At 41.5% G+C, this 15169-nt stretch overlaps 1 protein-coding gene across 1 annotated transcript in view; it reads right to left on the reverse strand.

Annotated features, from left to right (window-relative positions):
• Positions 1–15169, reverse strand: part of LOC307109905 (uncharacterized protein) — an 86649-nt gene that overhangs the window by 57934 nt on the left and 13546 nt on the right. Inside the window, exon 8 of the mRNA XM_079788867.1 lies at positions 14555–14805. Within this exon, the coding sequence (XP_079644993.1) occupies positions 14555–14805 (251 nt within the window). The remainder of the gene's footprint in view (positions 1–14554; positions 14806–15169) is intronic.

Here is a 15169-nt window from a genome sequence, read left to right on the forward strand (position 1 = left end):
TACCAGCCTTGCATCCCTGGGATAAATCCCACTTGATCATGGTGGATGATCTTTTTAGTATATTGCTGGATGTGATTTGCTAATGTTCTGTTGAGGATTTTAGCACCTATGTTCATCGGGGATATTGGCCTACAACTCTCTTTCTTTGTAGTATCTTTATCTGGTTTTCAAATTAGGATAATGCTGGCCTCATAAAGAGTTTGGAAGTGGGGGGAGAAGGGGAAAAAATGGCGATGGAATAGAGTCATGTTTGGAGTCTGGTCCTGGGGCGGAGAGTAGGAACAGCAGAGGTTCGCAGGGGGTGTGTATGTTGGCAAGCCAAGGGACAGCTAAACTCCAGGAGAAGGCGGGGGAGTGATGGCCAGGGTTCCCCTGACCTTGCAGCACCCACAGGGGCTGGGTCTCCTACCGGAGCTGCGGGCTCACCAGGCGCCTCGCCATCTTTCAAGGAAAGGAGGATTTTATTGGAAACCTGACTTTCCGCGACAACTGCAAACACTGAACAGCTGCGAGCACCAGAACACCGGTCCCCTATCGGCGCAAACATTCGGATTCAAAGGAACTCTTCACTGCACCACAGAAAGGTCAGATTTCGCCTGAAATAAGGTGTGGTTTCTAATCCCGGCGGTGGGAGGGAAGCGTGCGAACCGTAGGACCGGCAGGAACCAGGAGGTCTGTGCCTAGAAAAATCGGCAGCAGTTGGAGCTGCTGTGATCCGTGAATGTGGAAGGGGGTCCTCTGAGCTGCTAACAGAAGTGACCTCTTAAAAGCAACTCATTTTAATCTGACGAGGAGGATCAGACTAAGAATTTTCAAAGGAGTGCGGGCTCCTTAGTCTGGCGCACAGACCCACTGTCCGCACACTTGGGCTCTTTCCGACTCTGATTACTAAGCCCAATACATAGGAAAACCCAGGTGGAAAAACCCTGAAAAACTGCAGGGGGAAGTTGTTTTTTCGGAACCTGGGAACAGAGCTGGGTGTGACCATCGGAGAGGCACCTCTGAGACGCACACCTCCACAAACCGGTAGTGAGTGCCATAGAGGGGGAAAAAAAAAAAAGCTAGAGAGGCCCGGAAGTCAATTCAGAAACACTGCCACCCAGGGGCTGAAACGCTAATTGTCTCTGGTGTAATCAAAAATAAATACGAGAAATTAAGACACGGCCGGCTTAAAAAGCAGGACTGGCTTACAACACTGAGAAGCAGTGGAACGAAGCTGAACTGAAATACCGCCCAGACTGGGAAACAGGCATACCAAACAGAATAATAGAGGAAGTGAATGACAGCCGCTACTGCACATTTTAGTCTTCCTATTTTTTAATTTTTAATTCTTTTTTCAAAAAATTTTTTAAATTTTTTTATTCTAATTTTTTTATTTTCATTTTTTGCATCTTTTACTTAAGAAACTAAATTTTTTTTCTTTTTCCACACTCGATTTTCACCTTTTTAATTATTACATTTTTATTTTCAATCAGCATTATTATTACTATTATTTTACTTTTTTTTTTCTTTAAATGTCATTTGATTTTCCCTTTCTTGTATTTTGGGATTAGTGTCCTACATTCTATTTGCATCTTTCCCTTACCCTATCTCAACGCTAACATTTTGCCATCACTCTCCCCCTAACCTTTCCCCTTTTGGTCTCCTGTTTATCTTAACCCTTTCTGGCTATAGATTTTCCCTACTTTTTCAGTTACCCTCTGCTAAAATTTCACCCTACTTATATATCTAATTCCCAACCCCCTGCTCCAAATCCATACATACCTCTCTCTACGCTACCTTAAAAAAATTATTTTTCTCTCTGGCCTTTTGTTGTTGTTTGCTTGAATGTTGATTAGATTGAATTTTTATGCTTTTTTATGAGATTGTTTTGATTATTCTTTTTGTTTGGTTGGTTGGTTCTTTTGTTTGCTTTGTTTTTGTTTGTTTTTTACTTTTGTTTTCCCTTGCCTCACTTGATATGAGTTGGTGTTGCAGTTTGTATTAATCTCCAGGCTTGTGTTGCTGGAATTTGCTGGGATTAGTGGTTGTTCTAGTGGAGTCTACTCCCCATATATATAGTTTGTTCCCCTTTTCTCTCTTAGTATTGTTCTTGTCTCTCTTACTTTTTTTTCTTCTCTTTTCCCAAGTTCAGATTCACACTCTTTTTGTTGTTGTTGTTCTTTCTTTTTACTCTCCCTCTTCCACTCCTATTCCCTAATTTGTCTTTCTCTGGTGGTTACCTTTATTGGAGGTTATTAATATCGTGAATACAATTCTGTTCAGTGCCTTGAGTGTTGTGCCTGGTTGTGTTGTATTTTGTACCTTTAAATCAATGCCGGAGAGAGAGAACTATATAACCAGACATCCGGAGAAGAGAGACCATGGGGAGACAGAGAAATAGCCCCCATAGGAAAGAGAAGCAGGCATCACCAGAAAAGGAAGTAAACGAATTAGAGGCAAACAACCTATCAGAGAAAGAATTCAGAGAAATGGTCATAAGGTGGCTGAAAAGGATGGAAGACAAATTCGACAATATGAGTAAGAACCAAGAGGAAATGAAGAAGAACCAAGAAGAAATGAAAAATGACATCGCTGCTGTAAAGAACTCAATAGAAAGCATCAAGAGTAGACTAGATGAAGCAGAGGACCGCATAAGTGAGCTAGAAGACAAGATGGAAAAAAATACCCAATTACAACAGCTTCTAGAAACAAAAATTAGAAAGCATGAGGAGAGCCTAAGGGAACTTCGGGACAACACAAAACAAAACAACATCAGGATAATAGGGGTACCAGAAGGAAAGGAAACGGAGCAAGGAATAGAAAACCTGTTAGAAGAAATAATAACAGAAAACTTCCCTGATATAGGGAAGAAAAAACCCACACAAAATCCAAGAAGCTCACAGAGTTCCAAGCAAAATGAACCCCAAAAGACCGACGCCAAGGCACATTATAATTAAGTTGGCAAACACCAACGACAAAGTAAGAATCTTAAAAGCAGCCAGAGAGAGACAGACAGTTACATACAAAGGAACCCCCATCAGACTAGCAACTGATTTCTCAACAGAAACTCATCAGGCCAGAAGGGAATGGAATGAAATATACACAGTCATGCAAAGGAAGGGTCTCAATCCAAGAATACTGTACCCAGCAAGGCTATCAATCAAAATTGAAGGTGAAATCAGAAGCTTCACAGACAAAAAAGGGCTAAGGGAGTTTATCACCACCAAACCAGCAATGAAAGAAATGCTAAAGGGTCTGCTGTAAAAAAAAAAAAAAAAAAAAAAAAAAAAAAAAAAAAAAAAAGAAAGAAAGAAAGAAAGAAAGAAAGAAAGAAAGAAAGAAATAGGAAGCAAAGAAGGAACACAGGGGTATAGAATAAAAATGGCGACAAATAAGTGCCTATCAATAATAACTTTAAATGTAAATGGATTGAATGCCCCAGTCAAAAGACACAGGGTAACAGATTGGATAAGAAAACAAAACCCATATATCTGCTGTCTACAGGAAACCCACCTCAAAAAAAAGGACGCATACAGACTGAGAGTAAAGGGATGGAAAAAGGTTTTCCAGGCGAATGGAAATGAAAAAAAAAGCCGGGGTAGCAATACTTATATCGGACAAATTAGATCTCAAAGTGAAGGACATAACAAGAGATAATAAAGGCCACTTCATAATACTAAAGGGAGAAATCCAACAAGAAGAAATAACTCTGGTAAACATATATGCACCCAATACAGGAGCACCAAGATACATTAAAAAACTCCTGGAAGATATCAAAGGAGAGATTGACAGCAATACAATCATAGTAGGAGACTTCAATACCCCACTATCACCATTGGACAAATCCTCTAAACAAAAAATCAGCAAAGAAACATCAATCCTAAATGACTCACTAGACCAGATGGAATTAATCGACATCTTCAGAACATTTCACCCTAAAGCCACAGAATATACATTCTTCTCAAGTGCACATGGGTCATTTTCAAAGATAGACCATATGTTAGGACATAGGCAAAGTCTCTCCAAATTCAAGAAGATAGAAATCATATCAAGTATCTTCTCAGAACACAGTGGCATAAAACTGGAAATCAACTACAATAAAAACAACCCAAAGAAATCAAACACATGGAGACTAAACAGCATGCTATTAAACCATGACTGGGTTACCAAAGACATCAAGGAAGAAATAAAAAACATCATGGCAACAAATGACAATGAAAACACAACAATCCAAAATTTATGGGACACAGCGAAAGCAGTCCGGAGAGGGAAGTTCATAGCTCTACAAGCCTACTGCAGAAAACAAGAAACAATGGTAATAAATTACCTAACCCAACAACTCAAAGAGTTAGAGAGAGAGCAACAAGAAAAGCCCAGTGTAAGCAGAAGGAAAGAAATAATAAAGATCAGAGCGGAGATAAACGACATAGAGACCAAAGAAACAATACAAAAGATCAACAAAACCAAGAGCTGGTTCTTTGAAAGGATAAACAAGATTGATGGACCTCTAGCCAGGCTCACCAAGAAGCAAAGAGAGAGGACCCAAATAAACAAAATCAGAAATGAAAGAGGTGAAATAACAACAGACCCCAACGAAATACAAAGGATTGTTACAAAATACTACGAACAACTCTATTCCAACAAACTGGACAACCTGGAGGAAATGGACATATTCCTAGACAAATACAACCTTCCAAAACTCAATCAGGAAGAATCTAAACAGCTCAACAGGCCAGTAACTATGGAAGAAATTGAAGCAGTCATCAAAAAGCTTCCGGCAAACAAAAGCCTGGGTCCAGACGGCTTCACAGGAGAGTTTTACCAAACTTTCAAGGAAGAACTAAAACCTATCCTCCTCAGACTATTCCAAAAAATTCAAGAGGAAGGAACACTTCCAGGCTCCTTCTATGAAGCCAGCATCACCCTAATACCAAAACCAGATAAAGACAACACAATGAAAGAGAATTACAGACCAATATCCCTCATCAACATAGATGCCAAAATCCTCAACAAAATCCTAGCAAATCAGCTCCAGCAATACATCAGAAAGATCATACATCATGACCAACTAGGATTTATCCCAGGAATGCAAGGATGGTACAATATCCGCAAATCAATAAATGTGATACATCACATAAACAAATTGAGAGATAAAAATCACATAGTCATATCAATAGATGCAGAAAAAGCATTTGACAAAATCCAACACCCCTTCTTGATAAAAACTCTCAACAAGGTGGGAATAGAAGGATCATACCTCAACATAATAAAAGCTATATATGATAAACCCACAGCAAACATCATACTCAATGGACAAAAACTAAAACCATTTCCCCTAAGAACAGGAACAAGACAGGGATGCCCACTCTCACCACTCCTGTTTGACATAGTACTGGAAGTATTAGCTATCGCAATTAGGCAAGAAGAAGAAATAAGAGGCATCCATATTGGAAAAGAAGAAGTGAAGCTGTCCTTATTTGCAGATGACATGATATTGTACGTAAAAAACCCAAAAGATTCCATCAAAAAACTAATAGGCTTAATAAATGAATTTGGCAATGTAGCGGGATACAAAATTAACGCCAAGAAATCTATGGCATTTCTATACACCAATAGTGAACTTACAGAAAGAGAGACTAAAAAAGCAATCCCATTTACCATCGCACCAAAAAAATTAAGATACCTAGGAATAAACTTAACTAAGGAGGTAAAAGACCTATACGCGGAAAACTACAGGACACTGAAAAAAGAGATAGAGGAAGACGTAAACAGATGGAAGAACATACCATGTTCATGGATTGGTAGAATCAACATCATTAAAATGTCCATACTACCCAAAGCAATCTACAGATTCAATGCACTCCCCATCAAAATACCAACAGCATATTTCACAGACCTAGAAAGAACTCTCCAAAAATTCATCTGGAATAAAAAAAGACCCCAAATAGCCGCAGCAATTCTGAGAAAGAAGAATAAAGTAGGAGGGATCTCAATACCAGATTTCAAGCTGTATTACAAATCCACTGTTCTCAAAACAGCCTGGTACTGGCACAAGAACAGACATATAGATCAATGGAACAGAATAGAGAATCCAGATATCGACCCAAACCACTATGCTCAATTAATATTTGACAAAGGAGGCATGAACATACAATGGAGTCAAGACAGTCTCTTCAATAAATGGTGTTGGGAAAATTGGACACACACATGCAAAAAAATGAAACTAGATCACCAACTTACACCATACACAAAAATAAACTCAAAATGGATACAGGACTTCAACATAAGACGGGAAACCATAAAAATACTAGAGGAATCCACAGGCAACAAAATCTCAGACATATGCCAAAAGAACTTCTTCACTGACACTGCCCCTAGGGCAATGGAAGCTAAAGAGAAAATTAACAAATGGGACTACATCAAAATAAAAAGCTTTTTTACAGCAAAAGAAACCATCAACAAAACAACAAGAAAGCCCACTGCATGGGAGAACATATTTGCAAATGCTATCACTGATAAAGGTTTAATCTCCAACATCTACAGGCAGCTTATGCAACTTAATAAAAGGAAGATAAATGATCCAATAAAAAAATGGGCAACGGACCTAAACAGAATATTTCCAAAAGAAAACAGAAGGAAGGCCAAGAGACACATGAAAACATGCTCAAAGTCACTTAATATCTGAGAGATGCAAATCAAAACAACAATGAGGTACCATCTCACACCTGTCAGAATGGCTATCATCAACAAATCAACAAACGACAAGTGTTGGCGAGGATGCGGAGAAAAAGGAACTCTCGTGCACTGCTGGTGGGAATGCAGACTGGTGCAGCCACTGTGGAGAACAGTATGGAGTTTCCTCAAAAAACTGAAAATGGAACTCCCATTTGACCCAGTAATCCCACTCCTGGGAATATATCCGAAGAAACTAGAAACATCAATCAGAAAGGATATATGCACCCCTATGTTCATAGCAGCACAATTTACAATAGCTAAGATTTGGAAACAGCCTAGGTGCCCGTCAGCAGATGACTGGATCAGAAAACTGTGGTACATCTACACAATGGAATACTATGCTGCCATAAAAAGAAGGAATTCTCATCATTTGCAGCAACCTGGATGGAATTGGAGAATATTATACTAAGTGAAATAAGCCAGTCAATGAAAGAAAAATACCACATGATCTCACTCAATTATGGATAATAAAGAACATTATAAACTGATGAACAAAAAGATAGATACAGAGACAGTAAAGCAACAAACAGACTTTCAAATTACAGGGGGAAAGTTAGGGATGGGGGGGAGATAAGAAATCAAACGAAGGACTTGTATGCATGCATATAAGCATAAACAATGGACGCACAACTCTGGGGGGTGAGGGCATGTATGGGTGTGGGGTGGGGGGGTGGTAATGGTAAGATATGTACACATATAATACCTCAATAAAAAAAAAGAGTTTGGAAGTGTTCCTTCCTCTTGGATTTTCTGAAACAGTGTGAGGAGTGTAGGTGTTAGTTCTTCTTTGAATGTTTGGTACAACTCCTCCGTGAAGCCGTCCAGACCTGGGCTTGTGTTTGGTGGGAGTTTTGTTTTTTTATTACTGCTTGTATTTCATCAGTTGTTATTGGTCTATCCAGGTTTTCTGATTCTTCCTGATTCAGTCTTGGGAAATTATGTTTTTCTAGGAATTTGTCTATTTCATCCACATTGTCCAGCTTGTTGGCATATAGTTGTTCATAGTATTTTCTTACAATCCTTTGTATTTCTGTGGTGTCAGTGGTTACTTCCCCACTTTCGTTTCTGATTTTATTTACTTGTGTCCTCTCTCTTTGTTTCTTGATTGGTCTGGCTAACAGTTTATCAATTTTGTTTATCCTTTCAAAGAACTAGCTCTTGGTTTCATTGATTTTTGTATTGTTTTTTAGTCTCTATGTTATTTATTTCTGCTTTAATCTTTATTATTTCCTTCCTTCTACTTACTCTGGGCTTTTCTGGTTGTTCTCTTTCCAGTTCTTTAAGTTGTAGGATTAAATAGTTTATTGCTGATTTTTTTGTTTGTTCCTTTTTTCTTTTCTTGTCTTTTCTTTTTTTTTTTTTTCTTTTTTTTTTTTTTTTTGAGGTAGGCCTGTAGTGCTGTGAACTTCCCTCTCAGGACTGCTTTTGCTGTTTCCCAGAGGTTTGGGGTTGTTTTGTGTTCATTTTCATTTGTTTCCAGGAAGTTTCTTATTTCTTTCTTGACCTCATTGGTAATCCATTCATTGTTTCATAACATGCTATTTAGACTCCATGTGCTTGAATGTTTTGGGGTGTTTTTACTGTAGTTGATTTTTAATTTCATTCCACTGTAATCTGAGAAGATGCTTGATATGATTTCAATCTTCTTGAACTTGTAGAGACTTATTTTGTGTCCTAAAATGTGGTCTATCTTTGTGAATGATCCATGTGCACTTGAGAAGAATTTGTCTTCTGCTTCATTGGGGTGATATGTTCTATAAATGTCAGTTAAATCCATCTGATCCAGTGTGTCCTTTAGCGTCTCTGTTTACTTGTTAAGTTTTTGTCTGGAAGATCTATCCTGTGAAGTCAGGAAGGTGTTAAAGTCCCCTACTATGACTGTATTGTTGTTGATCTCTCCATTAAAGTCTTCTAGAACTTTTAAAAATATATTTAGGTGCTCCGATATTGGGTGCATATATGTTTACCAGGTTATATCCTCTTGTTGGATTGATCCCTTTAGTATTATGTAGTGACCTTTGTTGTCTCTTGTGATGGCCTTCATTTTAAAGTCTATTTTGTTGGATATGAGTATTGCTACTCCAGCTTTTGTTTCTTTTACATTTGCAGGGAAAAATATTTTTCCATCCATTCACTCTCATCCTTTGTGTGTCTTTTGTTTTGAGGTGGGTCTCTTGTAAACAGCATATAGTTGGGCCATGTTTTTGTACCCATTTAGCTACCCTATGCCTCTTGATTGGAGCATTTACATTTAGGGTTATTATTGATAGGTACTTATTTATTGCCATTTTAATTTTGTATGGCTAGGTTTCTCTCTCTCTCTCTCTCTCTCTCTCTCTCTCTCTCTCTCTTTCTTTCTTCTTCTTCTTCTTCTTCTTTCTTCTTCTTCTTCTTCTTCTTCTTCTTCTTCTTCTTCTTCTTCTTCTTTCTTCTTCTTTCTTCTTCTTTCTTCTTCTTCTTCCTTCTTCTTCCTTCTTCTTCCTTCTTCTTCCTTCTCCTTCCTTCTCCTTCCTTCTCCTTCCTTCCTTCTTCCTTCTTCCTTCTTCCTTCTTCCTTCTTCCTTCTTCCTTCTCCTTCTCCTTCTCCTTCTCCTTCTTCTCATTATAGCAGTCCCTTTAGTATTTCTTGTAATGCTGGCTTGGTGATGAACTCCTTTAGCCTTTTTTTTTTTTTGTCTTGGAAGTTCTTTATTTCACCATCTATTTTGAATGATAGCCTTACTGGATATAGTAATCTTGGTCTCAGATCCTTGCTTTCCATTACTTTGAGTTCTTCATGCCATTCCCTTCTGGCCTGTAGAGTTTCTGATGAGAAATCAGTTGTCAGCCTTATGGGAACTCCTTTGTAGATAATAGTTTTGTTTTGCTGCCTTTAAGATTCTCTCTTTGTCTTTAATTTTTGCATTTTAATTATGATGTGTCTGGGCGTGGGCCTGTTTGGGTTCTTTTTGCTTGGGGTTCTCTGTGTCTCCTGAACTTGTGTGACTTTTTCCTTTATGAGGTTAGGGAAGTTTTCTGCCATTATTTCTTCAAACACCTTCTCTATTCCTTTCTCCCTTTCTGCCTCTTCTGGCACACCTGCTTTTCCTAATATTGTTACGTTTCACATTGTTCCACAGCTCCCTTAAGCTGTCCTCCTATTTTTTTAATTGTTTTCTCTTTTTGGTTCTCTAATTGAGCGATATTTTCAACTCTGTCTTCTAATTCGCTGATTCAATCCTCAGCTTTTCCTAATTTACTGTGTATTTCTTCCAATGTGTTCTTTATTTGTGTTATGTCGTTCTTTATCACAAACTGTTCTTTTTTCATAATTACTATATCTTTTTTTATGCTGTTCAGCATCTTCACCATCATTACTCTGAACTCTGTTTCAGATAAATTTCTTATCTCTGCTTCATTTATCTCTTCTTCTGGAGAATTCTCTAGTTCTTTCATTTGGGAGTTGTTTCTTTGTCTCCTCATTTAGGCTGTCTGTCTGGGTTTGTGACCCTGTATTAGGTAGATCCTCTATACCCGTGGTCGGCAAACTGCGGCTCGCGAGCCACATGTGGCTCTTTGGCCCCTTGAGTGTGGCTCTTCCACAAAATACCACGGCCTGGGAGAGTCTATTTTGAAGAAGTGGCATTAGAAGAAGTTGAAGTTTAAAAAATGTGGCTCTTAAAAGAAATTTCAATCGTTGTACTGTTGATATTTGGCTCTGTTGACTAATGAGTTTGCCGACCACTGCTCTATACTAAGCATGTCAAACTCAAAGGCTAACATGGGCCAAATAAACAAGGTTTAAGTTTATGTGGGCCACAAAAAAACAAAAGCTTAATTTTCATAGAAACATAGGTTTATTTTGATAGAAACATGCTGAATACAAAGGGCTGAAACAAATAAGTAATTGTTAACAAAATAATAGAACATTTTAATAAAATATAATATTTTTTCTTGAACATTCACTTACCAGACACGGAATAACTGCACAAATTAATAAGTGTAACACAAATAAACCTATTTTTCTTGTTCTCCAAAAGTGAAATATTTTCTGTTGCACACACCAAACAAGTCAGTATAAGACTAATGACGTGGTAATCGGTTGCTAAAATATTTGCTGCTAGTGTTAGTGGAGAGAAATGGTGTACCTGCATGTAAGGCACATAAGGGAAATGGATAGAACAGGATTATAATGATCAGTCATTAGTGAACTTTGTAGTTCGTTACTAATAATTATGTATAACAGGATATTGTCAAAATTAAGTTATGAAATGTTTATTAAAATGTTTCTTATGCCCTGGCCAGTTTGGCTTGGTGGATAAGAGCGTCAGCCTGCGAATTTAAGGGTCCCAGGTTTGATTCCGGCAAAGGGCACATGCCCTGGTTGTGGGCTCGGTCCCCAGTGAGGAGCGTGCAGGAGGCAGCCGATCAATGATTCTCTCTCATCATTGATGTTTCTATCTCTCTCTCCCTCTCCCTTCCTCTCTGAATTCAATAAAAAAAATATATTTTTAAAAAATGTTTCTTGCATACCAATATATTGGGTGGGCCACAAAAATATTCGTTGTGGGCCCTGAGTTTGACATGCTTGCTCTATACCTCTCAATCTCTAGTGCAGAACAGTGCTAAAGGCTGTTTCTAATTAGATCAGGCAAATACTCAAAGCCTCCAGAGACTGCCTCTTCCTATAGCAGCGGTTCTCAACCAGGGGGTCTCGACCCCTTTGGGGGTAGAACGACCCTTTCACAGGGGTCGCCTAAGACATCCTGCATATCAGATATTTACATTACGATTCATAACAGTAGCAAAATTACAGTTATGAAGTAGCAACGAAAATAATGTTATGGTTGGGGGTGACCACAACATGAGGAACTGTATTAGAGGATAGAGGCATTAGGAAGGTTGAGAACCACTGTCCTACAGCCTGATAGGATTCAGACTTGAATTGACCCCCCCCACACCCGCAGGCAATCATCCTCAGGTGTGGCAAGTGTTTTTTTTCAACAGGGTGGGGTATTTGCTTCTGCCTGGAGGCTAGTTGTTATTTTTCAGCTCTTAAGTGGCCTCAGGGCAAAGTATTTTCTAATAAGGTGTATCAACTGTCTTTTCCCCAGGCAAGGCAAATGTCAATGTGGGAACCATGTCCTCCACTGCATGAGGGAATGACTCAGCCCAGGAAACTTGGAGTGTCTGCCTTCTGAGCTCTATTCCCCGAGTGTGCAGTCCTGGCTTCTGCTCTCATAGCTCCAGTCCACTTCACCTTCCCTCTGCCAGAGCACAAGGTAGGTGGCCCCACAGGGAATTTTGTATATTGGCCCTTTAAGAGAGTGCCTGAATTTACACCTGTCACTTTCTGGCACACAGCATCCCACTGCTTTTCACAGCCAGATGTTATGTGGGTACTCTTCTCAGTTTTGGTGCTCTCTGCTAGAGGGCTCAGCTTGGGGATTAGATCCCAGAGTTCTCAGAGTCACCCCCACAGCTGAGATATCGCTCCAGGACTTCAGTTGCTGTCTGTGGGCACCAGGTCAGCATTTTGGCTCCTCAGCCCCTCCTACCAGTCTCTATGCAGTTGCCACTTAAAGTGCTCGGATATCAGTTCTCTCCAATAAGTTTCCATTGCTTATTCAGGAAGTTTTTCTGTATTTTAGCTGTAATTCCAGTTTGTTCCTAGGAGAGTCTCCATGCAGCATCCACTTATTATGCTGCCATTTTCTTTTTCAAATCTGAGGAATTCTTAAATTTAGGAGAGTGCTCTATTGTATGCATGTGACACCTTATCTAAGAGGAAAATGTCCTGGGCATGGATATGTTGTGTGTTGTGTGTACCTGCACACACACTAGGATGCAGACATGCATATACAGGAGTATTGCGCATGTGTCTGGAGGATGATAACACAGCAGCTTTTATGGAAACCCCGTTAACTGAGACTGAGTACAAGTCTCAACACCCAAAACATTGTCCAGGTGAGTCTGAGCTTCTCTGCTCTCACACACTGACCCTCATGTCTCCATCATGTGTTTGCCCTGGCTGTGCATGGCCCCAACAAGGAACACCTTAGACTCTTCTCTTCAACACGGGCCCTCAAAGATGCTGAAATGACAGACAGCAGGTGACAGCATCCTAAGGGCCCCTGAGCATTGGAGAAGGCCCTACTGTTGTTGCCCAGCTTCCTGCCCTGGGGACAGGGCTCACAGTCACACAGCAGGCTCTGCTGGCACATTTCCCACCATAACTGCCACCATCCCAAGCCCAGGGGAAGGAATCACCACACCTTGATCAGCTGGAGACACAGAGGATCAGAGAGGTAGAGGGACTTGCCCAGGGACCTTCAGCTGGCAGTTGCTGCGCTGGGTCTTCTCTGCCCCGTCCCTACCTAGTCTCCTTTCCTCCCTCCCTTCAGGCCTTATCACCTCCTCCCTGCTCCTCAGTGTACTCACCATGGGCACTAAAGCTTTCTGTGTGAGAATATTTCAGTTTATCTTCTGTTTGTGGGTGACCTCAGCAAACCTCCTGCAGTGCTCACCCCAGGAGCCAATCTGAGACCAGGGGCCAGCTTCCCTTTGCCCTCATTCCATGCCCATATCCTACAATGGTCACTTAGCCTGTAAGCTTCTTTGGAATCCACTGCTTTGACCATCTTTCCCTCATGACCTTATTCAGAGCCATCCTGTTCCTGATTATGTGACCCCACGTTTTCCTGACCAACCCCCAGACTTCTGTCCCACCCACTCCAGGGCCTGTGTGAGCCTCCATGGTGGGGCCACTTGGTCCTGATGGGGGTGGGTAGGAGAGGGGGCTTCGTGCCTGGGCTCCTGGGGCCAGAGCTCTGGGGGTGAAAGTGGGAATGGCTCTGTGGTCGGGGCTCTACCTGGGCTCCAGCTCTGCAGAGGGAGGTGGTGGCAGAGCTGAGGAGGACACAATGGGAAAACATGGCCTCAGGGATCACTGTGCTCTGTGTACTGTTTCCAAGTGCAGCCTGGAAACTTCTACCTCCAGGCTCACAGGTCCAACTCCTACACAAGAGGTCCAACTGGATGTCTAACTGGTGACTTCAAGCACCCAGCTGAGCAATAAATCCTTAAGTTCTATCTGCAACCTGCTCTTCCTCTTCTCCTTCTCCTCCATCCAGGGGTCCCCATCACCCAAGCCCTGGGCCTCCAGCCCTGGAGATGCAGTCGTTCAGCAGGACGAGCAGGGACCACTGGGGATTGCATCCTTACTAGCTTGTGTTGGTAAAAGGGCAAGGAGGAAGGGGTTAAAGCTGTGCCCAGATCTTACATTATTGGGTTGGATAGAGGAGGAGGGAGCAACCATTTCTTCAGATGGGAAATGAGGATCAGAGAGGTAGGGAGACTTGCCAGGAACACTCAGCTGGAAGTGGCTGCACAGTTTCTTCTCAGAAGAAACTTCTTGAACGCTTACATAGGCCACAGACGTGAGCATCTCTCCTTACAGTGCTTTCTGGGGCCTTAACAGATGTGTCATGGTCCAGGGCAGGCCCAGACTTTCCCTGACAGCACACAGGGCATCAGGAGCTGCCTTTAGGGTGGGTCTTAGAGACAAAGGATCCCAAAGGGATAGAGAAACCCAGAGCCCTAGAGGTCCTCCAAACATCCCCTGCATTTGCACATGGGGAAACTGAGGCCAGAGAGGAAGTGACTTGTCAAAAGAGCCAGGGTGGATCAGGTACAGACCTGAGTTTTGCTCTCAGACATCCTAACTCCCAGCCAGTGGAACCCTAAGGGCCCATGTTTGCATCACTAAGGGTAGTTATTTTCTTCTGGGTAGTCAGCACTGTCACAGCCACCGCAAGCTGACCGCCAGAGGGGAGGGGAGCCCCCACAGAGGGCCTTACCTGCCAACTGTGGGCCTTGCCATATCTCAGGTCCGTGACAAATCGCTCACTGTTCCTGCTCAGAACACTGTACTCCATCTCCTTACCAACCACCTCCTCCGCAGACCTGAGCATCTCCTTTATGGGCCGAGGTTTGTACAGGTGGTCCAAGTGGTTGTTCACCTGATAGGAGCTGTTTTCCACCACTTCCATGAGGAGCTGCCTTTTCACCACCGCTAAGCCGGTGGGGGCGCCAGCCTCAGAGTTCTCCCCTGGAATCAGACACACGAGTATCAGCAACTACAGGGGAGGCCAGGGAGGGAGAAAGGAGACACAGACAGGGAGGAAGGGCGAGGGGGTCACACTATTGAGCTCTGTTGTCTGTCCCGTCACCAATGTGATTAGAGGATAAAATCATTTTGCTCTTTCCCTTAACGAGCTGTGAATACTTTTCATGTTAATCAATGTTGTGATGGTCAGTGGCTGCCACTGTGTTCCATTATATGAATGGACATCATCTAGTTGACCAAGTCCCTACTATTGGCTGGTCCATAGCTTATCCATTGTAACCAACAGTAGTAAATCGTATTTGATCATCTTCCCACTTGTGTGTTTCAGAGAGAGAGCAAAGTTGTT

The sequence above is a fragment of the Cnephaeus nilssonii genome (genome assembly GCF_951640355.1).
Source record: "Cnephaeus nilssonii genome assembly, chromosome: 13".
Classification (NCBI taxonomy): Eukaryota; Metazoa; Chordata; class Mammalia; order Chiroptera; family Vespertilionidae; genus Cnephaeus; species Cnephaeus nilssonii.